Here is a 24,439-nt window from a genome sequence, read left to right as displayed (position 1 = left end):
AGTAGTACATTTATGCATGATTGTGAATGCTATTTATATTCCTTTCTTTACTTAAAGATTGATAATTCTATACATGACATTCTGAGTTGTTAAAAAGTTGTGAGAAGTTAGAAAGCTTCAAGGACCCTAAGTGGTGCATCTGACTGAGAGATGACCCACAATGTGTCACTGAATTAGCACTTTATGTTTTATCTGCTCTATATACATTTTTGTAGGGCTGACAAAAATTTGACCTATCAGTTCTATAAATATCCTCTCTTAGGAGCAGATCTTAGAATCTCAGAAGTCACATAAATAATTTTGAGAAATGAGCTAGAATAAAAACTGTCTGACATTTTCATAACTTATGGCTATATACCATTATTTCAGAAATTCCTATAGCACTTCTCATACAATATGATGGTCTTGATTCCCAAGTTAATGTTACTTTAGAACTCTACAGACACCAAATCATTGAAGCAGTGCTTCAGACAGGCACCTTTAATATAGGCCACTTGTAGAACACAGCTTTACCTGAGTTGCCAAACACTGTATACTTAGGGAAACTATGTCTTATAAATCAATAATTTATATCAAATTATTTCTCATTGATTATTCCCGCACTTTTGACTTTATATTTGATATTCCTTATCATCATGCCAAATCTTTTATTTTACATTTTCTGCATTAAGGATATAACATCTTATTTTCAACCTGCTATTTAGTAATAGTGCCACCAGGTGGTGGCAGCACACCACAAAGGATATTACACCATAGTTGTAGCAGTTGTCCTGGTAGTAACAGCTAACGTTTACTGAGTAATTACTGTGCTCCAGACATTTTGCAATTATATTATTTAACGATCACAACAACCTTCTGAATTAGACATTATTATCTCCACTTTACAGATTATAAAAGAGCACTGCAAAAATTAATTGTTCAGTTCACACCATAAGTGATGGCTTCAGAATTGACCCTCAGATAGTTTTATACCAGATACTGCTCACCTTCTTAATAACTGAGTGATATTATCACAGATCTGTGTGACTGAGATTCCTTAATTGGCATTTAAGTCAAGCACATAGATTTAATTTTACAATTTCCACTCAATAAATTTTTCTAAACTTCGCTTTATAAAAATTAAAAATGGTTTCAGTGATGAAAGCAGGTAATGATTTTATAGCAATTTCCTAAAGAAAACACTAAGAATTAACTTTGAGTAATGTATTTTACTAATTATTATCTAGTCACTCATTTTTACCATTCATATTTTATTGTATTTCTTACACGAATCCTATATTAGAATATTCTTTTGTGCAGTGACCTTGCAACCTCGCACTTGGGCACAGCATTCCTGACTTGGGGGAGTGATCAGGTGGCCCCTTTGGACACACAGCCATGCCGTGCCACTAAAAAGGGATGAAAGTTTGTCTTGTTTTGATTTTTTAATTTAGATAAACCTTTTCAAAAGTTAACAATCGTGTGTTGGTCATGTGTCAGGCACTGTGCTGTCATGGCAGATATGATAGTAAATTAGGTGGCAGTGACCACCCCCCCCCCCTTCATGGAGCATGCGGACACTAAAGACTTAGTTATATAAATATTCAAGAAGTTCAGGATGCTGTGTAAGTGTATAATAAGATACTTAAGCTTTTCTGAGGGGATCAGGGGTAACTTTCCCGAGACTTGAAGAAAGCGTTGACTGTGACAAGGATCTACCTAAGGCCATAAAACTGGAAAAAACATACAAGACAATGTAACAGGACTTTAATCTGATGTAGTAAGATAAACAGAATTATGGTTTATATGTAATTATTTTCATAATTAATTTCTTATATTGGGTTGGCCAAAAAGTTAGGGGTTTTCCATCACATCTTACGGAACTTTCTGGCCAACCCAATATTTTATGTCTCACAGTCTGAGAATTAAAATCTCAGTCTTCCCTCCCCCTGTCCTGGAATGTTGAATGGAAGGCTCATGATATATTTGGGGATGTGTCATATCCTTGACTATTAGAATCCTCATTCTCCTGGAATTTGTTTGGGAACCTAGAGCTTTATGGTTAACCTACTATCTATATATATGCTACTTGACTCTCTAAATAAAATATTTGATTTCTCTGGAAAGGAAGAACACAGACGTGTACTCTCCCTCCTCTGTGCTAGGAAATATGCCAGATGCTTTTATGCAGTTTATATAACAACCATTTAAATCTAGTTATTTAGATCACTTACTTATAGATTAGGATACTGGGAGTCAGAGAGTTTACATAAACTCATCTAATTTTGCAAAGCTGCTATGTGGCAAACTACACATGCATACTTAGGTCTGTCTGATTCTAAATGTTATGAAACACACTTGCCTTTCTCTAAATGCTCCCTGCTAATCTTGTCTCTACCAGTCTAAAGGAATTAAAAAAAAAAAAAAAACCTTATCACCACTATTTTTTAATCATTTTTATCTTATCAAAAAGTTTCTCTATTTCATCCTCCCTGCTGGTTGAACTAATTTTAAAAAGTCTACTATTGACTTGTGAGAGAAGCCGTAAAACCTTGTAATGTTTTTCAATAAAATGCTAGTACAGTATTTCAATGAAATGGCATACATCTATAAAATGATGGCATGACCTTGGCATAATGTGATAGATGGTATCTCCAAAACTGAATCGATACAGACACAGGATCATGGTATCACAAGATTAATTAAAAACAAAACAAAAGAAAACCAAAACTGCATAAGACTGTGCAGCCAGTCAGCTAAGTGGTCTTCAAGTCTAGCTTTAAGATCAAAATATTTCCTTATCCAGGTGGGTTTGGTCTGGATTTACCCAGAGATTTTAAACTTAGGTTTAATTACTGATGGGTTAATTCTGGTTTCTTGGCTGACTGTGGCAGTAGCAACAGTTTCAGGAACATCCTGGTTAACTGGCATGCATTTTCTCAGCCTAATTGAGGGAGCTTGGAGGAGGTGAATATTAGGAACACTTGGACTCTTTCTCCTCCCACTTTCTAAGATGGGATTGCCTGCTTTGCCCTGTTGGGACTTACTGTAACCTCTGCATTCCTTCTCTACCCAACCTCCAGAATATTAGAACTTTAGCCATCCCTTTTGAAAAATGAGTGGAATGAAGAATTAGAGTCCATCTCATAGTGCCCACATTCCTACTCTCATAAGGCACATAATGGTTTTTACTTTATCAAATAATGTTCCATCTTTAGGAAATTTTCCCAATAATATATACGTATTTTTTGGTGGCATATAATAATAAGCCTTTATTTTTCATTCATGGGTAGGATGTGAATGGCCCTTCTGATCCCAGCTGGGTTTGCTTCTTATCGACCGGTCAGCTGGGGGCTGCTGTAGGCTGGGCCTGCCTGGGCAGATGGACTTCAAGCTGTGGGTCCAGTTGGTCTAGACCTTCAGATCTGCTCCCAGTGTCTCATTTTTGGGTGCAGGCTGAAGTGATGTAGCATGTACCATTTGGCCACTTCCCTGTGCCAAGCTCTCAGATAGCCAAGCTTAGATGAGTCCCCCTTTTCTTTGTATCAACAGCAGCACCCTTATGCATGCCTCTTATTTCACTTACCACATTACACTGAAATAATCTGTCTACATTAAAGTCTCCCTTGTGAAACCATGAAATTTCGGAGAACCTGGTCTCAGTCATCACTTCTTCCCTAGCACCTACCAGAGTCTCAGGCACATAAGATATATTTATTCAATCTTTATCAAAGGTTAGTACAAGGAACAAAATCACATTAAAGAGCTGATGGAGATATGAAATCAAAATGTATTTATGGAAACCTTTTGTACATCATAAACATATATAGAAATGAATAGAAGCTATCACTTTGTTCAGTCTCTCATTATTAACAATGATGAGATTTTTATCACTAATTTACTAATTTGCCACAAAATATTACTTTTAAGAAAGAAATAAATCTATAATAACGATCACTACACAGTCTCCTCCTTGTTCTATTGTTTTATTGTTAAGACAGTTGATGCTTGAACAACACAGGTTTGAGATGCATGGGTTCACTTATACAAAATGTTTTTTCAGTAATAAATACTATAGTACTACATGATCTGTGGTTGGCTGAATCTGCATGCAGAATGCAGGACCTAGAGGAATCATGGATACAGAGGGCTGACTATAAGTTATATGTGGACTTCACTGATGGTTGGTACCCCGACCCCTGCATTGCTCAAGGGTCAACTGTATTTTATTTTTAGACACAGATCTTTATGGGATTAGAACTATCTTCTATTACCCAGATCTTCTGGTATCCTGCTTGACTAGATTCTTACTTTGGACTCATCTGAGAAGTTTTTATTTGAGGAATAAAGGCAAGAAGGAGAGAATGACTGAAACCTCAGATGTTTGTACTTTCCTTTTCCTTCTCATACTTTTCCCAGACAAAGGGTGACATCTAGGTTCATAGAGAGTTGTATCTATATCATTTTGCTCCTTGCAATTTTTCAGAGGTACTTCAGTATTTAATATATAGTCTGAGAAAAAAGAGATCTTCCTTGCTAAAGTGACTTTTTTTTTTGGACTAAGATTTTGGAAAAATGTCACTTCAATAAAAACTGATTTTTCTACAAGAGGGAGAAAAATGTATTAAATTTTTGGATTAAAACTGAGAGCGTTGACTAGCTTAAAAGGATGAATGCTTTTAACATTTTACCTGTAACGTTTGTATGTTCTTCACCTTCCTCAGGAACAGCATTAAGAGGGGCAGAGGCACAACTAAGCAGCAGACATACAGAAACCCCAAAAATCTGTTCTTTCTTCATTGCGTCAATCATCTCTGAAATACAGAACACAGTTATATCTAATAAATAAAATGTTAATGTGGATTTATATATAGACTAGTAGGAACTTTATGCATACCTCCACATGTAAATTTCTATGACATTTAATGTGTATTCTCATACATTTCTGTCCACAAATTCCATGAGTCATATTTAAAACATGTGTATTAGCATTCAATATTGTAGATACACATACTTTCAGTGCATATAGCTAATAATATTCAAGTACAGAGGTCATATTTCAATCTTGAAAATATACATTAAAATGGCAATAACTGAGAGACATGGGTAATCCTGATCAACATGACTAAGTATGTATTAAGAACCATTTTCATTTGCAATTCTATTTGCCACATCTTTCTCATAACTTTCTTTTTTGAGTCAGAACTAATTTTACTTTAATTTTTCTTGCATTTTTCTATTATTTCTTTAACGCAACTTTCAATTTCTGATTCCTCTTCCCTTTACTCCCATTTCAAAAAAGAAACACATTTCCAAATTTTCATCTTTGTTTCCTTTAAAGTATGTTTCTGTTTTTATAACCAATTTCCTAACCAGGTTTTCTATGAGATTGCAAACAAAACTGTTGAAAAAAGAAATTGTCTAACATTCTAGCCAGTCCTTTGTCCCAGTTCTTCTCCCTCAACTTAGGGAGTTATCTGATTCAAAAGAGTTTCATAGAAAAGTGACTTTAAGTGATAAATCAACACATTTACTCTCTATAGGAAACAGATTTCAGCAGGAGAGTGAGACTTCCTGTTTCAAAATTATTTAAAGATCAATAGCAAAAAATAATGGAAAAGCACATATAAATTTTTTTCTTTAAGGCTATTTTTCCTTTGGATTCAAAAGTGGAAGGAAATGTGTAATGTTTACGCAGCACGGGAAGAGAAAAAGAAGAGAATGCATGCACGTGTTCAGCCACTGATGCGATCGGAATCAGGAAGGAAAGAGCAATGTTATCAGTAAACATTCAGAAATGCAGGAACAGATATTCCATCAAAAACAATTTAGAGAATATTCTGTTTATGTCTATAGTGGATCACAGCTGCAATATACATCATTAAAGTGTAGTCATAATAAATAATAAAGTAATAAATGGCATTTGCTTTAAACTTCATTAAAATCACTAGTGAAATGTATAACCTATTTTCTCACACTTTGGAAATGATAACACATTTTTGAATTTTAGTCAGTAGCAGTGTTACAAAACTTCTAAATCATATCATAAAGTATTTGAATTCACAAATACATATGTATTTAAATGTATGTACAAATATACATATACACTGTTGACCTTTGACCAGCATGGATTTGAACTGCATGGGTTCACTTATACACGGATTTTTTTTCAATAGTAAATGCTATAGTACTACACGATCCACGGTTGCTTGAATCCTTGGACGTGGAACCGCTGATATAGAGGAATTGTGGATATGAAGGAATTGTTCATATGGAAGGTCTAATCAGAATAGTGTGACTACTTTTCTTCATGGACTAGATTCACATAGCTTCAGTATAGCATTGATAGTTTTAGTTTGGAAGTGTCCCACCACTGGACCAATATGTTTGAGGTGGAGAGCTACAGGAGACTAGCACAGATTTGGTGGACCCTAAAAAAAGTCAGGGGTCAGGGAATAGGAAAATGTCAAAACACTGCAAATCTTAATGTAAGTATATGAGTTTAAGGGTGGAGTGGACAGGTGTAGCTCCCAGGAGGAGTAGATTATTGCTTCCAGAAGAAATCAAGGGTGTTGGACAGAAAACACTATGAGTATGCTCTATAGAAAGCCATAGCTAATTAATGACTGACACAGAACTTGAATTCAAGTGAGCAGATTGCTAGTTCAGTACTTTTTCTTCTCCACAATGTCGCCTCTGAAAAGTGACCAAAACCACTAAATATTTCCATTTCTAAGAGCAGTGTAGAAGACTGATTTGGGTGTGCATGCCACTGAAAAAATAGTACAATTTGTTATAACATTCATAAAACTGTAATTTGTGGAGATCAACTAGAGTGAACTGATGTAATTATATATTATTGTAATGAACTTATTTTTAAATTTCAAAATGCATAATTACATTGTAAAATGACAAACAAGTTAACAAACCTGACCTGAAGCTATCCAGTGATTAACACACTTCTTACACATCCTTGTACCTTTCTGTACCCTATTGTCTTAAATAGCTGGCCCCATTAAAAATATGTATTACCCAACCTGGTATCATACACAAAAATTGATTCAAGAGAATTCAACCATCTAAATGTGAAAGATAAAACATTAAATTTTAGGAGAAAAAACATATGAGAATATATTCATGATGAGGTTGGCAAGCATTTTTGAATCAAGATATAGACAGCACCAATTAAAAATAAAATACTGATAATTGGATTTCATTAAAATCAAGAACTGTTCAACAAAGGAAGCACCCTTAAGATACTGAAAAGGCAAGTTGTGAGGAAGTATTTGAAATTCATATATCTTAAGATTATATATTGAAAATGTATAAAGAACTACAAATAAATATGCAATTAAAAATGAATCAGGGCTTCCCTGGTGGCGCAGTGGTTGGGGGTCCGCCTGCCGATGCAGGGGACACGGGTTTGTGCCCCGTTCCGGGAAGATCCCACATGCCGCTGAGCGGCTGGGCCCATGAGCCATGGCCGCTGAGCCTGCGCGTCCAGAGCCTGTGCTCCGCAAAGGGAGAGGCCAGAACAGTGAGAGGCCCGCATACCCCCCCCCCAAAAAAAAAAAGGGATTAAAGATTGTACAGGCAGTTTTCAATAGATTATATATATACAGCCAATAAGCACATTAAAAGATGCTCAACATCATTACTCATCAAAAAATACAAATCAGCACTGTTATGAGATACCACAACTAAAATTAGTAAAAACTGACAATACAAAATGTTGGTGAGGATGTGGACCTTTAACACTGTTGGTGGGATTATGCTATGGTCTGAATGTTTGTATTCTCCCAAGTCCTTATATAGAATTCTAACTCCCAAAGGTGATGGTATTAGGAAGCAGGACCTTTCAGAAGGGATTAGATCATGAGGGATGGGATGTGTTCTTATAAAAGAGATCCCACAGAGGTCCCTTGTACCTTCCATCATGTAAGGACACAGCGAGAAGGCACCAGCTATGAACCAGGAAGAGGGCTTCACTCTTGCTAAATCCTCTTTAATTTATGATCTGTCATCAGAAGTTATTTAAGCAAGAATATATTACATGAATGTGTTGAGTTAGTGACTAGTTGTGCATAATAATATGTTAGTCACAAAGGGAGATTTAAAAATCTAGAGAAAGCCTTGACCCTTAAGGAATTTATGCTCAACCAATTGAATTAAATACAAATGCAATGTTAGGTGCCAAGATGAATTGTGAGAATATCTTTGCATATACCAGGCACATAGTAGTGGACAATAAATATATGTTAAATTATTTACCTTGAATAAAAATAGTATTTATACATTAGGGCAATAAACTAGAAATTCTAAGCTCAGCTCTGCCAGCAACCTAAGTAACCTTCGGAAATTTACGTTTCTGAACCTGATTCATAAAATGCTTGACTTGGGCTAGATTGTCCTTAAATTACATTTCAGTTCTAAAAATTTATGCATTTGAACTAACACATTTTCCTCACTTTGCGGAATAACATAGTTATGTCGTATAACTTACATTTTATAGTCACTTTAATGATAATTTGCAGCATCAATTTTAACCTTTTTAGTCAAGGTATGTTCCTAGAATACCAGTTCAGCAAGATGTTATTAGTTATTATGTTTAAAAAGTGTTCATAGATTAATATATATTTATATCTAAGTTTAAAATTTTATATAGGTTTCTTAACTCTAGGACTTTTAAAGAATGCTTAATGTGGTAATGTGCAATAGTATCTTCTATGGGAGATATAGTAACTGCATTTCCAAATTTATATGTCAAGGGACTATTTTCCCATAAAATATTTTTGGAAAATATCTTGAGAGATAATATTACAGATAAGAAAAAGTCAGTAGGTTTTCTGAGCTAGAAAAATATTAAAAAGTATGATATGCTTTGTGCATTAATAAAATCCAGCATGTATGGAAAGATGTTGAGAGGGAAAAATTATAAGTGGAATTAACAGCTAGAATGTTGCAGATCAGATTGAAATTATGAAAAGGGAGTTATCAGTGGAGCTACAGAGAAAGGGGCAGGTATTTTGAGTTAGTATTGATAAAACTGAGTCATTGAATAGATACAGAATATGAAGGTCAGAGGATTCAAGTATATCCTGAGTGAACAGTTGTGTGCTAGTCATACAACTTGGTAAATTAATGTAAATATTGATTGGTGTACATATTAGGGACAAATTCGGTCAGGACAGATTACATTTGAGGTTATGTTTTCTAAGTGGAACAGTATAAGGGCAGTTAAAGACACAAGGCAGGAGATAGGAAATATTTTGCGGAAATATTTTGCTGTAGCCCCATCATCATCATCATCATTAGGGAGGATCATTTTGACAAGGGAAAAGGTGTCCAATATGTCATTCCCAGCTCCCCTTTCAACTTTATTTCCTGTCAGTCTTTTCTGTAATTACTCAGCTTTATGGATACTGCCTACTAATCCCTTGGCTCCACTGAAGCTGTTGATTCTTGAACATAGCATATTCATTCTAGGTTTAGTACTTTAAATTTGTTATTTCCTGTCATGGGGGCACTCTTCTACAAGATCCTGGAATGACAGACTCCCATCTTTTAGTTAGGACACTTGTCAGGTATCCTCTCTCCAAAAGACCTTGTTTGAGCACCATATTTAAAAAGTAACAACCACCAGTTCCTCTATTACTCTCTATCTCAATAACTTGAGGGGTTTTTTAAAAGATTTTTTTGTCTTTTCATTATTGAATTGTAGGAGCTCTTTATATATTATGGATATAAGTTCTTTGCCAAATATATATAAATATTGTATATAAAAATATCTATCTTAGTCTATCTTATCTCTTCAATTTTATATGTATCTTTTGATAAGCACAAACTTTTAATTTTGATAATTTCAATTTAAAAAAATGTTTTAATAGCTATAACTATATCCACAGAGTTGTATAAACATCACCACAATCAATTTTAGAATATTTTCATTACCCTATAAGGAAATTCCCCACCCTTTAGCCATCACCCCCAGCAATTTTCCCATCCTCACGTTCCTAGGAAACCATTAATATAATTTGTTTCTATATATCACCTAATTCTAGACATTTCATATAAATGGCTTTGAATCTGGCTTCTTTCATTTAGCATAGTGTTTACAAGGTTAACCCATACTGTAGCTTATATCAGTACTTAATTTCTTTTTTAAAAACTTTATTTGTTTTCGGCTGTGTTGAGTCTTTGTTGCTGCGTGCAGGCTTTCTCTAGTTGCAGTGAGTGGGGGTTACTCTTTGTTGTGATGCACGGGCTTATTGTGGTGGCTTCTCTTGTTGCTGAGCACGGGCTCTAGGCATGTGGGCTTCAGTAATTGCAGCACACGGGCTCATTAGTTGTGGCTTGTGGGCTCTAGAGAGCAGGCTCAGTAGTTGTGGCACACGGGCTTAGCTGCTCAGCGGCATGTGGAATCTTCCCAAACCAGGGCTCGAACCCGTGTCCCCTGCATTGGCAGGCAGATTCTTAATCACTGTGCCACCAGGGAAGTCCCAGTACTTAATTTCTTTTTATTGCTAAAAGTATTGTATAAATATACCACAATTTATTTATCCATTCATCATTTAATGAACATTTGTGCTGTTACTACTTTTTGGATATTATGAATAATGCTGCTATTAACATCTGTGCACGAGTTTTTGTGAGGATATGTTTTTATTCCTTTTAGGTATATACCTAGGAATGAAATTATTGGATCATATGATAGTTCTGTTTAGTCATTTGAGGAACTGCCAAACTGTTTTCCAAAGCAGCTGCACCATTTTACATTCCTAAAAGTAATGACTTGCTTTGTTTTTGGAATAGCACTTATCACCACTTACATATTTATTTGCATACATAGTCACTGTCTCTCCATCACTAAAGCATTTTCCATTCTTAGCATAACATTCACAATTCTATGTTCAATACCCAAAATGATGACTGACATAAGGATAAATAAATGAATTAATATGGATAAACTTTGTGAATTAAAATTAGGCTACAATATGGATCATTGGATATATCCATACAGTTTTATTTATTTCTACCAATGCCACCAAAAAATAAAGACATTAGAATCAATGTGATGGAATATCCATTTATCCACATTTATTTTTCTAATTGTGTCTTTTGTATTGCTTATTCCACTTTTCTGGAAGTGTAAAATATTTTAATTGAAAAATTTGTTTAAAAAGAAATTTTTCAAAGAAAATGTAAAATGAATAGAGTAGATTTCTATTTGTAAAATTTTGCTTAAGTGATAGGTAATTTGCAACTCAAAGAAAGAAGACAGGGTGATTACTTAAATCCAATCAAAAGAGATGGTGAGTGTGTAGGAGAGATGACTAAAGAAAGGTGTGCTTAGAAAAGAGGTAATTAGGTGAAAGAAATGTATTATTTATTACTTCACTATTTATTTATGATATTAATATTCTTGAGAGGGTATGTGAAAGAAAGGCAAGTGGTCTGTGTGAATCTTGTAAGTGAGGAGCAAAAATGGAAAGGAAAAATGAAGAACTTTGAGGTTTTCACTTGTTGAGGATATGAGCTCATCTATGAACTTCATATCAACTATAATACTCTTAAAAATCCTATCCTATATGAAATATTACACCCATGTTAAGAAAACTGAAGCTCAGAAAGGGAATATAATTTTTCCAAGCAGAATGAAACTGAGCTAATATTTGCACCTATATCTGTGTAACTTCAGAGCTCAAGGTCACATCACCATACCAAGCTGCTGTCCCAAGAATTGGTCAATCTGTCTCAGCATTGTCTAGAAAGCACCCTACCTCCAGCTGCCTTCAAGGTTATTCTGGTTTGCTTGACAAGTATATTACTGTGGTAGAGGTGGTTATATCCCATATGGAAACAAAGAGCCATCAAATCAATCCAAGTAATGCCCTAAGTAACATCTCTCTCCCTCCCTCCCTCCCTCGCCCCTTCCTCCCTTCCTTTTCTCCTCCATCCCTCCCTTCCTCTTGCATGTTTAGTGGTTAAGAGGAGGGATCTGGATTAACACTGTGATATGAGCTGAACTGTGTCCTCTCCAAATTCATATGTTAACGTCTTAACCCCCAGTACATCGGAATGTGACTGTTTTTGGAGATAAGGCCTTTGAATAGATAATTAAGGATAAATGAAGTCATTGGGGTGGGTCTTATGACTGGTGTCTTTATTAAAAAAAAAGAGAAAGCAGACACAGAGAAAGACTGACTACCTATAAACCCAGGAGAGAGGGCTTAGAAGAAATAAATCCTGTTGACACCTTGATCTCAAACTCTAGCCTCCAGAACTGTAAGGAAATACATTTCTGTTGTTTAAGCTACCCAGTCTGTCATACTTTGTTTATGGCAGTTCTAGTAACCTAGTACAGACTGTAAAACTTCAAATACCAGTTCTGTACCTTACTACTTATGTGAATTTGACAATATATTTATCCTCTCTCTGCCTCTATTTACTCATTTATAGACTGGGTATTTTACTAAAACCTATTTCAGAGAGTGTGAGGATTAAATGGAAAGGTCATTAGATTGATGACTAATACAATAAATTTTAGCTATTATAATCATTTTAAGTAATCCTTGACATCACTTTGGGTGTACTGTAAAAACGGAAGCAAAATATTTTGCTTATTCTTTGTTGAGCTATATTGAGCTTATTCTTTGTTGAGAATGTCATCTCAGACTCTTTGAAAATCTAAACAATTGAAAATATAGCACTGATTTGTAAAGACCTTAGGCCCAAACTGAGAGACATTTTTGTGATAATTTGGTTAGGTATGGGAGGTTTCTTGGGCTACAAGTTGTAAGATGAGGCAGTACAGATCTTAATGTAAAATGAATGTTTTTCTAAGAATCCAAGTCCATTGGAACTAGAAATATGTTGGCAATTTGGCTTTGGTGAGAACAACTCAAAGGAAATGGCAATGGATGTTGATGTGGATAAGAACTTGTGGCAGGATTCAGAGCAAAAAGCTCACAGGTAATGGAAGAGACCAATAGTAGGCTGGAAGGATAGCATTAAATTTCTTTCTTTTTTTTTTTTTTTAATTTTGGCTGTGTTGGGTCTTCGTTGCTGCGTGCAGGCTTTCTCTAGTTGCTGCGAGCGGGGGCTACTCTTCGTTGCAGTGCGCAGGCTTTCTCATTGAGGCAGCTTCTCTTGTTGCGGAGCACGGGCTCTCGGTGTGCAGGCTTCAGTAATTGCAGCACATGGGCTCAGTAGTTGTGGCATGCGGGCCCTAGAGCACATGGGCTTTAGTAGTTGTGGCTCATGGGCTCTAGAGTGCAGGCTCAGTAGTTGTGGAGCATGGGCTTAGTTGCTCCGCTGCACGTGGGATCTTCCTGGACCAGGGATCAAACCCGTGTCCCCTGCATTGGCAGGCAGATTCTTAAGCACTGCACCACCAGGGAAGTCCCCAGCATTAAATTTCTAATACATCATTTTGGGAAAGGCATATAACAACATGTAGGCAGTTATTACTCTATTTTATCATTAGTTTTGGGGTACACTCTTGTTATTTTATCATCTTATAAATTTATCTGGAAAAATCACATGTTGTGTTTACGTGTATATTATCATCATGGTGCTTATATAATTTAAACTTCCTAGTTCAGATTTTCCTTATCACATATCATTAAACTTTTTCTTTTTTAAAATTTTACTAGTAATCTCTAAGTTCAATGAGTACTTTGCCATGTCTAAAAGAAATTTCATGTTGGCTGCTTATTTATTTGCAGTGTAGCAATGAAAGACAGGAGAGACAAAACCTGACAACCAGAAAAAAAGGAAAAATATAACTTGAAAAATAATTCCAATTTTCTGCTCAGCAGTGGCAATGTTGTTATCCTCTTGGTGTTTAATACTTCCCTCCACTCAATTTGGCTGAACCCTGTGGGGGGCTGCCCAGTAAAACCTAGTGCCTGTTTTTATCTCTAACCTTTGTGCTTTCTTGGCTGTTTCTCATTTTGGGTGAGTTTGCAGTGCCCTAACACCAAGGATAATGAATGAAGAAAGGTAACATGAGAATAAATCTACAGTAAGGGGAGGAAGACAAAAAGCCCTATCGGTATTCTTACAGTTTTCTATTTTTTTTTAATGTTTTGAAGTTCATTTTTTAATAAGTAGTATTTTCAAGTGAAAATTCCCAAATATTCACAACAATTAGAGTCTGGAAATGGATTTTTGTTAAATATATTTCTCAGTAGACTTCCAACACTTGTTCCTGAATAGAGTTACTGAAATTGCATAATCTCAGGGAGAGATTTGAGAGCCAGATTTTCCTCAGGAAAAGAGTATTTTTCTAAATAAATACATTGTGGAAATACAAATGTTTGGGCAGTTTCCCAAGAGAGATCTAAGGCTGTGTAACTGCACATTTGCCACCTAGCAAATTCTAACAAGTCAGTACAAAGCCTTAGCTCTTTATTAACTCCCCCCTGGATCTCACATTACTGAGGCATTGAGTCATCGCTACAAGCATTATTTTGGTATCAGGATTATTTATCTATGACCTACAATTAAAATTAAGATCAAATTTCCTGAGGCTCTGGCTGTATGGTATATTCACCACATTTATTTTAAGAATGATAATAGAAGTACAAAGATATATCATTATAAAACATTTGTATTTTGTAATGATTTATTATTTTTTGAAGTGGTTTCTTACCTATTAGGTTACTGTATCTTTTTTTTTAATTTATTTAAATTTTTGGCTGTGTTGGGTCTTTGCTGGGTGTGGGCTTTCTCAAGTTGCGGTGAGAGGGGGCTGCTCTTCGTTGCGGTGCACAGGCTTCTCATTGTGGTGGGTTCTCTTGTTGCAGAGCACGGGCTCTAGGTACGTGGGCTTCAGTAGTTGTGGCACACGGGCTCAGTAATTGTGGCTCGCGGGCTCTAGAGCGCAGGCTCAGTAGTTGTGGCGCATGGTCTTATTTGCTCCGCAGCATGTGGGATCTTCCCGGTCCAGGGGCTCGAAACCGTGACCCCTGCATTGGCAGGCCGATTCTTAACCACTGCGCCACCAGAGAAGCCCCAGGTTACTGAATCTTGATAATAATGCTGTGTAGCCAGTGGGGCAGGTATACTGAATTTATATTAGAGATACATGGTTTGTTTTCCAACCTCATATGCCCAGGTGGCTAGTTAGTGACAGAAGCAGGATAGGATCTCAAAGCACCGTTAAAATAAACAAGATTTGTGGAATAGAGACCAAATCCAATACAGGAAACTATAATTAAATGTATTAATCACTTAGTCTCTCTCTGTTTATTTCTTTTTGCAATATACCTTTATTGTGACTTGAAGACGATGATTAGGCAATATTACTGTGGGAACTACGGGATAAAAATTGATTTCTCAAAATAATTGATTTCTCTGGTTTGCTAATCTTACAAGTACAATTAACTGACCAATATAAGTTTTTACTGTGATCATTACTGTAATTTTTGATTCAGTAAGTTGCCGAAATGTTTTCTATTCCTAGCTTTAGCTCTACACTTCATTAGTAATTATATTTATTACTGTGTAAATATTTCCACATCACTCTATCCATATATATGGGTAGCTGGTTTCTGGCCCAAGCCTTAGCGAACCATATTAGAGAAGGGAATAGGTCATAAACCTTAGAAAACTTAGGTGTTTTCCTCTCATACCTGGGAAGAGGATACAGAAGTTCACCCATCAGTCAAAGCCTGAATGAACAGATTAGAAGAAGTCTACACAAGGGAACATCTAAAAGAGGTACTTGAAAAATCTGTTAAGTAACATATTTTCTCTTTTTTTCCCAAACTTTAGAAGAAATAGAAACCACATATACATGCATTTTAAAAAATCTTGGCTAAAGACTAGAGTTGAAAAGAGCAAATTCCTATTTTATTTAAGCCCCATTTCAAACATGTAATTATAGTCAGCTCTTGAAATATCTGTGATTAATTTTCATATTGTAGATTAAGTCTTTGTTTAGATTTTCTCTCTAGATGCCTGCTTTTAAGCCACCTTATTTTTTGTTTTTACCATGGGGTGGTGAAATTACAGTTTGTCACTTTAATGATAATAAATCATAATGTGAAAAGCAGTTTCCAATAATGAGCCTTAATTATTATTTCTTTCTCATTTATATTTCACACTCTGTCTAAGATAATGTTGTTAACTTATCCTCATTTGATAGAGAAAACAAATAGTGGTTCAAAATGATAAAATAACTTTTCTAAGAAAACAGCTTGCAAGTGGTTGTGCAGATGTACTAATTCTAAAGCAGATGCCTTAGTTATTGCTTTATACTGTCAAATTAAAAAAAAAGTTTTGGGGGCTTTCCTGGCGGCGCAGTGGTTGAGAGTATGCCTGCCGATGCAGGGGACACGGGTTCGTGCCCCGGTCCGGGAAGATCCCAGGTGCCGCGGAGCGGCTGGGCCCGTGAGCCATGGCCGCTAAGCCTGCGCGTCCAGAGCCTGTGCTCCGCAACAGGAGAGGCCCGTGTACCGCAAAAAAAAAAAAGTTTTGGTAAAAGAAAATTTAAATATTATTAAAAATTATATTTACACATTCCTCTGTGGATTGATTAGTGTGATTTGTTGTAATAAAAATGGTTAAGTCAAAATTTGAAAAAGACACTACAGATTTGATTAAGGCAGCCATCATCTTAGAATGGAACCATGCTCCAAAGCATGTTGGCAGCGTAAGTTTTTTGGAGCTCTGAGCATGCAATATTATAAAGGAAGTTTATGTTGATAGGCCAGCTGGTAAAAATTGAGTGAAAGAGCCTCAATGCTTAAGGTAGGCAATCATCAATGACCTAGTCCAGATTTGAGGTCTGGCAAGAATGCTGAATTAGACCTCGTTCAAGGTAGTTTTTCTTTCCTATCACTTCCAACCAGCCAACACGGCTTGAAATGGATCTTTGTCAGCTAAGGATACAAGCGATTTTGTGGATAAAGCTCACAGGAGCTATCTTAGTCTACTATGGCTGCCATAAGATGATACCATGAACTAGATGGCTTAAACAACAGAAACAAATTTCTCACAGTTCTGGAGGGAAGTCCAAGACCAAGGCATTGGCAGAATCAGGCTCCTGGAGAGAGCTTTCTTCTTGGCTTGCAGAAACCACCTTCTCTCTATGTCCTCAAGTGGCCTTTCTTCTGTGTGTGCATATATAGAGAGAAGGATCTCTCTCCCTTCCTCTTCTTTAAGGTCACCAATCCTGTCAGATTAGGACACCACTGTTATGACCTCATTTTAACATTAATTATCTCCTAAAAGTCTTATGTCCGAATACAATCATATGGGGGATTATGGTTTCAACATATGAATTTGGGGTGGGAGGGACACAATTCAGTTCATCATAGCAGGAGCCCTCCTAGTTTCTTAAGAAAGTATCTCTAAACTTGGTTAGTAGATTTGTTTCAGAAGCAAGGGTCACTTCCCTTTTGTCATTAGGCTGTGGGAAGAGATACATCAGCCCTAGAGTTTGCTTTTTAATATGTAAGCCAATTCTTTTCTTTCTGCACAGTTACAGACTACCATGTTCTATTTCTTGTTGCTTAAAAATTAAGCCTGAGGCAGGACTGGCCATGGCCTGCCACATTCCTATAGGAAATGTAGAATCACCTATACTATAAGGATGCTTAGTATCCAGTTCTCTCAATTTATGTGCTTTTGTTGGGTTTTTGTTGTTATTTACTAAGAGGCGACGTGTTCTGAGAAAATTGTTCTGTATAATCTCTTCTAGGAAGGTGTCTTTTAAAGTTGACAAGAAGGAAAGACTTGGCAGGTAAAACAGACCCTCACTGCCTAATCCCTTCTCTGCTTCATTCCTCAACTGTAATCACAAATCATATGTTCCAGAGCAGAAAGCACTGCCCTGTATGTCAGTCCTTATAACTTGAAATTAGAGAATAATTTTTACTCAGCCAGTTAGTTTTCTGGGCTATGAAATTACTGAGAAGTTTTATTTTAAGATTGGATTTTTTTTGTAATTTTGCATAATAAAGTTTATTAAATTTTCCTAAGGGCCTGAAAACTAAGTATGTACCATTTGCTGCAACATATTAGGAAAATGAGAAGTTATGATTACTCTTATGGAAAAGGATGTAGAGACACTCCCAACTGCAGCAGAGAGGAAATTCTGTGCTAAATCCCTACTCACAGGGTCTTCCTTACCTCTCCACCTCTGGAATCATGCTCTGATTCAATCTCATAAATGCTATGGATATATTGGTTCTGTATCAAATCTCTGCACAAATGGAGTCTTTTCAGAATCCTGCCTTGAACACTGAGACAAAATAGCTCCATGATTATGTTCCATTCCTTTTCATTTTTTTAAAAAATCACTGCACTTATCCCTATGTAACACGTTTGCTTACTATCTGTTTTCTCTGTCCTTAAATGTGGCAATTATATCTGTTCTTTCTGGTATCTAATAGGAGCTCAATAAATGTTTATAGAACAAATCGATGAATTAAGAGTTCTGCAAAAAAGAAAGTAAAAAGTCACTGGAGAAATTTAAAACAAATGTATAAACTAAAATTATTTAAAACTAAAAAAAAAATTATTTAAAACTGTATGAATGAGAGGGGACATAATGGACTTCAATTATAACTTAATCCTCTACTAGATATGGCAATAAGTATTCAACTAATTATTTCTTCCTTTTCTCCACCCTTACTTCTAAGAAAACCTGCCCATATTCTCTACTCATAAAGTCAGCTCTCCAAACTCCTATTGAATGGATAATAATGAAGTCACATTAGCATCTGGCCACTGCTGACTTGCCAAGCGGTAGACATATATACAGAGTCAGATGATTTGCTGGTCTATAGAGAGAGGTGTGGTGTAGACTTCCAGAGAGGGCCAAATAACAAGAGCTCACTAGAGAGGCTGCGATGGTGATCTTAGTTGTTCTTTTTTTAAAAAATTTTATTTATTTATTTTTTATACAGCAGGTTCTTATTAGTTATCTATTTTATACATATTAGTGTATACATGTCAATTCCAATCTCCCAATTCATCCCACCACCAACAGCCCCCCACAACCCGGTGATCTTAGTTGTTTACATTCTAGTCTCTGCCTTAGCTCATGACTGTATATTCTCTATAATACTCCATCTATCAAGGAATTCCAATTGTGCCCTTGAGGTCTTATTATATGTGTTGTTTATTTCATCTAAATGAATCTTGTTTTATGATACATAATTAAAATGTGATATATTTTATTATCACCATAATTGACATAATGGTCAATGTCTTTTTATTTTAAAAAGTCAATAACAGAAAAGTAAATGTATTTAAGGAATTTTTTCTATGTGTATTTTGCAACAATTTAGTTATAATTTTATGATACAAATTTAATTTTTTCACTCAAAAATATCTATAGTATATTCTTTTAATATAACTTTAAGACTATAATAAGCTTATAAGTTCTAGGTACCTAGAAATTTTATTTTTCCCATCTTTACAATGAGAAAAATACAAAAAATGTTAACAATAAAACCATCCAGAAATTGTCTATTTAATTTGTGTTTGATGCCATTTTGAAAAAAATGTAGTTTGGTTTTCATCTAAGTGATATATCTGTATAAATCTAAAGTAAGCATTCTAAGGTGGTTACTAGAGCCTGAGGGATGGGGAAATTGGGGAGATGTTGTTTAAGGGCACAAACTTATAGCCAGTAGATAAATAAGTCGTGGAGATCTAATGCACAGCATAGTGATTATAGACAATAGTACTGTATTATAAACATCAAAGTTGCTAGGAGACTAGATCTTAATTGTTCCCACCACAAAAAAGAAATGATAATTATGTGATGTGATAAAGGTATTAGCCAATGCTATGGTAATAATCATATTGTCATGTATTAATATATCAAATCTACACATCATGCACTCTAAATTCACACAATGTTATATGTCAAATATATCTCAATAAAAAAGTAAGCATTCTATTTCGTATTATTGAGATAGTATGAATCATAGGTAAAATTTTACTATGACTATGTATTACTAACTATAATAGATTTAAATAAATATTTTCATCCAAAGCAGGAGAGTTTTAAGTATTTGTAAGATACTCATTGGAGCCATGAAATGAGAAGCTCAATATGTAGACATGGAGATCAGGGTAGACATCTCTGTAGAGACAGAAATGTGAGAATCAAGATAAAAATGAAAATTACTCTGTGGAGTGCTGAGGTTGATTTGATTAACAAGTACTTAGGTAGCATGTGATATGAAGCAGGTGTTCTTCTGAATGATTGTGCAAATACTAATTCACATAATCCTGACAGTGACTCTATAAGGTGAGTGTGAAGATGGGGAAGGAACACCCTATAAGTGAACTGTGGAGAACAAGGATGAGGGAAATAGGTCTAAGAAGAAGATTAAGAAATAGACAGGGAAACAAAAGGAAACCTGGGAGGCTGTAGTGACATAGGTGCTAAGGAAATGAATACTTCATTACATTGGCACAAGTTGACAATGTCTAGAGCACAGAGGGTTCAAGTACAAGAGTTAAAAAACATGCATGGGGTTTAGTGACAGTGGCATTGTCAGTACCCTTGCACACTGCAAAATAAAATTTGGTACAGTGGTGGGGGGCAGCAACTGGTGACCTGAGGAAGGAATTGGAACAAAGGCTGTGAAAACAGCAATTGAGGATATCATTTTATAAATCTATGCTGGAAAGTAAGAGAGGGTGTTTGAGGGAAACTTTTGTGGAGGGCTTAGTTTAATATGATTCTGCCACTAGAGAGGAATAGACAAAAGCTAAAAATAAAATAAATAGAGACTGAGATCCTGGACACAAGTAAAGAGGGTCTAACCTTGGCCTGAAGAAAAGAGTAACTTCCATTGAAATGAGGTTTTCTCTGTGGGGAGAGAAATAGGACACATTTTTCAGGTGTGTGTGTGTGTGTGTGTATGTGCGTGTCTTATGATGGAGCTGTTGAAGAGTAGATAGAAAGTTGAAGATTTTCGGACTTCCCTGGTGGTGCAGTGGTTAAGAATCTGCCTGCCAATGCAGAGGACATGGGTTCGAGCCCTGGTCCAGGAAGATCCCACATACCATGGAGCAACTAAGCCCGTGTGCCACAACTACTGAGCCCACGTGCTGCAACTACGGAAGCCCACACACCTAGAGCCCGTGCTCTGTGATAAGAGAAGCCACCGTAATGAGAAGCTCATGCCCCGCAATGAAGAGTAGCCCCTACTTGCCACAACTAGAGAAAGCCTGTGCGCAGAAATGAAGATCCAACGCAGTCATAAATAAATAAATAAGTAAATAAAAGAAAATTGAAGATTTTCTTGCTGTGATTCAATTTTCTATGTGAAGAAGAGGCTGAGATTTTCTGTTCAAAATGTCAAGAAATAATGGACTTTTAAAAATGTGACAGTATGACATTTTCTCCAGGTAAAATAAAATGGCGTATCGAAAATCTTAAAGGATTATGGGCTGCTGGAATCCCAAACTATAAATTCATAGTAATTTGTGCCTTCAAAATTCAGTGCTCTTTCCCTCCAGAATCAGGAATTAAACTTTTGAAGGATTCAGAGTTGGATTTTATCAATTGGACAGAGATAAAGGACAAAAAAGGCAGAACTTTGAGTAGTGTTGGCAAGGGGAAGTATATAAGTGGCTTATTATTTAATCGTCGACTAAAAATTTTTCCTAAATGTGTACTTTCTTTGTTAAAAAACGTAGATGAGACTTTAAGGTACTGATATGACACTTGGGAATTTAAAAATATGAAAATGACTAAATGCACAATCTTTTTAAGAATAGAAATATTACATTTTTAAACAATGTAGGTATGCAACATCGACAGTTATTAGATATGGCAGTACATCCATCCACCAGACGTAATATTATACAAAGTTAAATTGGTAATGATAATGACTAGAAGATTAAGAGGGGATTAATCATGGTAATATGAATTTTAAAAGCTGTATACAAAAATATATGTACACTTTAAGATAAACTAAGCAAAAATTGGTGTTTATACAGAAAAATATGCTTTAATAAGGGAAATAAGGTCAGTGAGATTATGGATATATTTTTGTCTTTTTTTTTTTAAACTTTGTAAGGTGTTGTTTCAGTCATCTCATTTGCTTATGCAACAACAATTCTGTCACTTTTCATTGATAGATAAACTGAATATGTTCATATGTCCAGTTCTCAGGGAAGGATAGCCTATGCCCACCTAAGGAATAAATTCATAAACAATAAACTCTTCATTAATCTACATTAATCATGGTGATTCCATTTCCCTTACAGACATTGGTTTAGATATTTCTATTTCATAAATCTCTGACCAATGAGATGAGAAAGGAAGTATGCTATCTTCCAGGGCTGGGGAACTTTTGAAAAAGGTCCTTATTCTAAATGAGCCACATGGGAGGGCACATATTTCCTTCCACTTGTTTTGTCTGTATGTGATGCCTATGACTGAAGCAACCATCTTGTAATGTTGAGAACTATCCCTACATAAGGATGACCTGCTGTTAGTGATGGAAATAAAAAGATGGAAAGCACTTAGATCTGTGTTGAATTAACAAATCTTGAAGCAACCTCTGTACTTTGTATAATGTGAACTAGTAAATGGCCTCATATTTAAGCTACTCATGCTACGGATTTTGCCTTCTAGCAGCCAAATGTAACCTGACAGTTATTCTGCTGTTTTTATTTCACAAACTGGCTATTAACCAACTTTTTCAGCATTTTTGATTGGAAAATGCTTGGAGGATGGGAAAATAATATCATTACTATAAAGCTCAGGTCAGAATCCCCCTTTTTTTTTAATTTATTTATTTTTAACATCTTTATTGGGGTACAATTGCTTTACAATGCTGTGTTAGTTTCTGCTCTATAACAAAGTGAATCAGTTATATATATACATATGTTCCCATATGTCCTCCCTCTTGCGTCTCCCTCCCTCCCACACTCCCTATCCCACCCCTCCAGGCTGTCACAAAGCACCGAGCTAATATCCCTGTGCCGTGCGGCTGCTTCCCACTAGCTATCTACCTTACTACATTTGTTAGTGTGTGTATGTCCATGACTCTCTCTCGCCCTGTCAAAGCTCACCCTTCCCCCTCCCCATATCCTCAAGTCCGTTCTCCAGTAGGTCTGCGTCTCTATTCCCGTCCCACCCCTAGGTTCTTCATGACAACCTTTTTTTTCTTAAATTCCATATATATGTGTTAGCATACGGTATTTGTCTTTTTCTTTCTGACTTACTTCACTCTGTATGACAGACTCTAGGTCAATCCATCTCATTACAAATAACTCAATTTTGTTTCTTTTTAAGGCTGAGTAATTCCATTGTATATATGTGCCACATCTTCTTTATCCATTCATCTGATGATGGGCGCTTAGGTTGTTTCCATCTCCGGGCTATTGTAAATAGAGCTGCAATGAACATTTGGGTACATGACTCTTTTTGAATTTTGGTTTTCTCAGGGTATATGCCCAGTAGTGGGATTGCTGGGTCATATGGTAATTCTATTTGTAGTTTTTTAAGGAACCTCCATACTGTTCTCCATAGTGGCTGAACCAATTCGCATTCCCACCAGCAGTGCGAGAGTGTTCCCTTTTCTCCACACCCTCTCCAGCATTTATTGTTTCTAGATTTTTTGATGATGGCCATTCTGACTGGTGTGAGATGATATCTCATTGTAGTTTTGATTTGCATTTCTCTAATGATTAATGATGTTGAGCATTCTTTCATGTGTTTGTTGGCATTCTCTATATCTTCTTTGGAGAAATGTCTATTTAGGTCTTCTGCCCATTTTTGGATTGGGTTGTTTGTTTTCTTGTTATTGAGCTGCATGAGCTGCTTGTAAATTTTGGAGATTAATCCTTTGTCACTTGCTTCATTTGCAAATATTTTCTCCCATTCTGAGGGTTGTCTTTTGGTCTTGTTTATGGTTTCCTTTGCTGTGCAAAAGCTTTGAAGTTTCATTAGGTCCCATTTGTTTATTTTTGTTTTTATTTCCATTACTCTAGGAGGTGGGTCAGAAAGGATCTTGCTGTGATTTATGTCATAGACTGCTCTGCCTATGTTTTCCTCTAAGAGTTTGATAGTTTCTGGCCTTATATTTAGGCCTTTAATCCATTTTGAGCTTATTTTTGTGTATGGTGTTAGGGAGTGATCTAATCTCATACTTTTACATGTACCTGTCCAGTTTTCCCAGCACCATTTATTGAAGAGGCTGTCCTTTCTCCACTGTACATTCCTGCCACCTTTATCAAAGATAAGGTGTCCATAGGTGCGTGGGTTTATCTCTGGGCTTTCTATCCTGTTCCATTGATCTATCTTTCTGTTTTTGTGCCAGTACCATACTGTCTTGATTACTGTAGCTTTGTAGTATAGTCTGAAGTCAGGGAGCCTGATTCCTCCAGCTCCTTTTTTCGTTCTCAAGATTGCTTTGGCTATTCGGGGTCTTTTGTGTTTCCATACAAATTGTGAAATATTTTGTTCTAGTTC

The 24,439-nt window shown here is 35.9% G+C and overlaps 1 protein-coding gene across 2 annotated transcripts in view; it reads right to left on the bottom strand.

The window, feature by feature from the left end:
* TFPI (tissue factor pathway inhibitor) overlaps window positions 1-5,423 on the bottom strand; it is a 47,188-nt gene extending 41,765 nt beyond the window's left edge. For both annotated transcript variants that reach the window (XM_022567226.3, XM_089916580.1), the window contains exon 1: window positions 4,671-5,423. In XM_022567226.3, the coding sequence (XP_022422934.1) occupies window positions 4,671-4,791 (121 nt within the window). In that variant the 5' untranslated portion in view covers window positions 4,792-5,423. The remainder of the gene's footprint in view (window positions 1-4,670) is intronic.
* Between the last annotated feature and the right edge of the window lie 19,016 nt (window positions 5,424-24,439).

This window comes from Delphinapterus leucas, chromosome 8, assembly GCF_059928025.1.
Source record: "Delphinapterus leucas isolate spDelLeu-1000000601 "Yukka" chromosome 8, BTC_Dleu_Yukka2, whole genome shotgun sequence".
NCBI classification, from domain to species: domain Eukaryota; kingdom Metazoa; phylum Chordata; class Mammalia; order Artiodactyla; family Monodontidae; genus Delphinapterus; species Delphinapterus leucas.
This window is presented reverse-complemented; position numbering and strand designations above follow the sequence as displayed.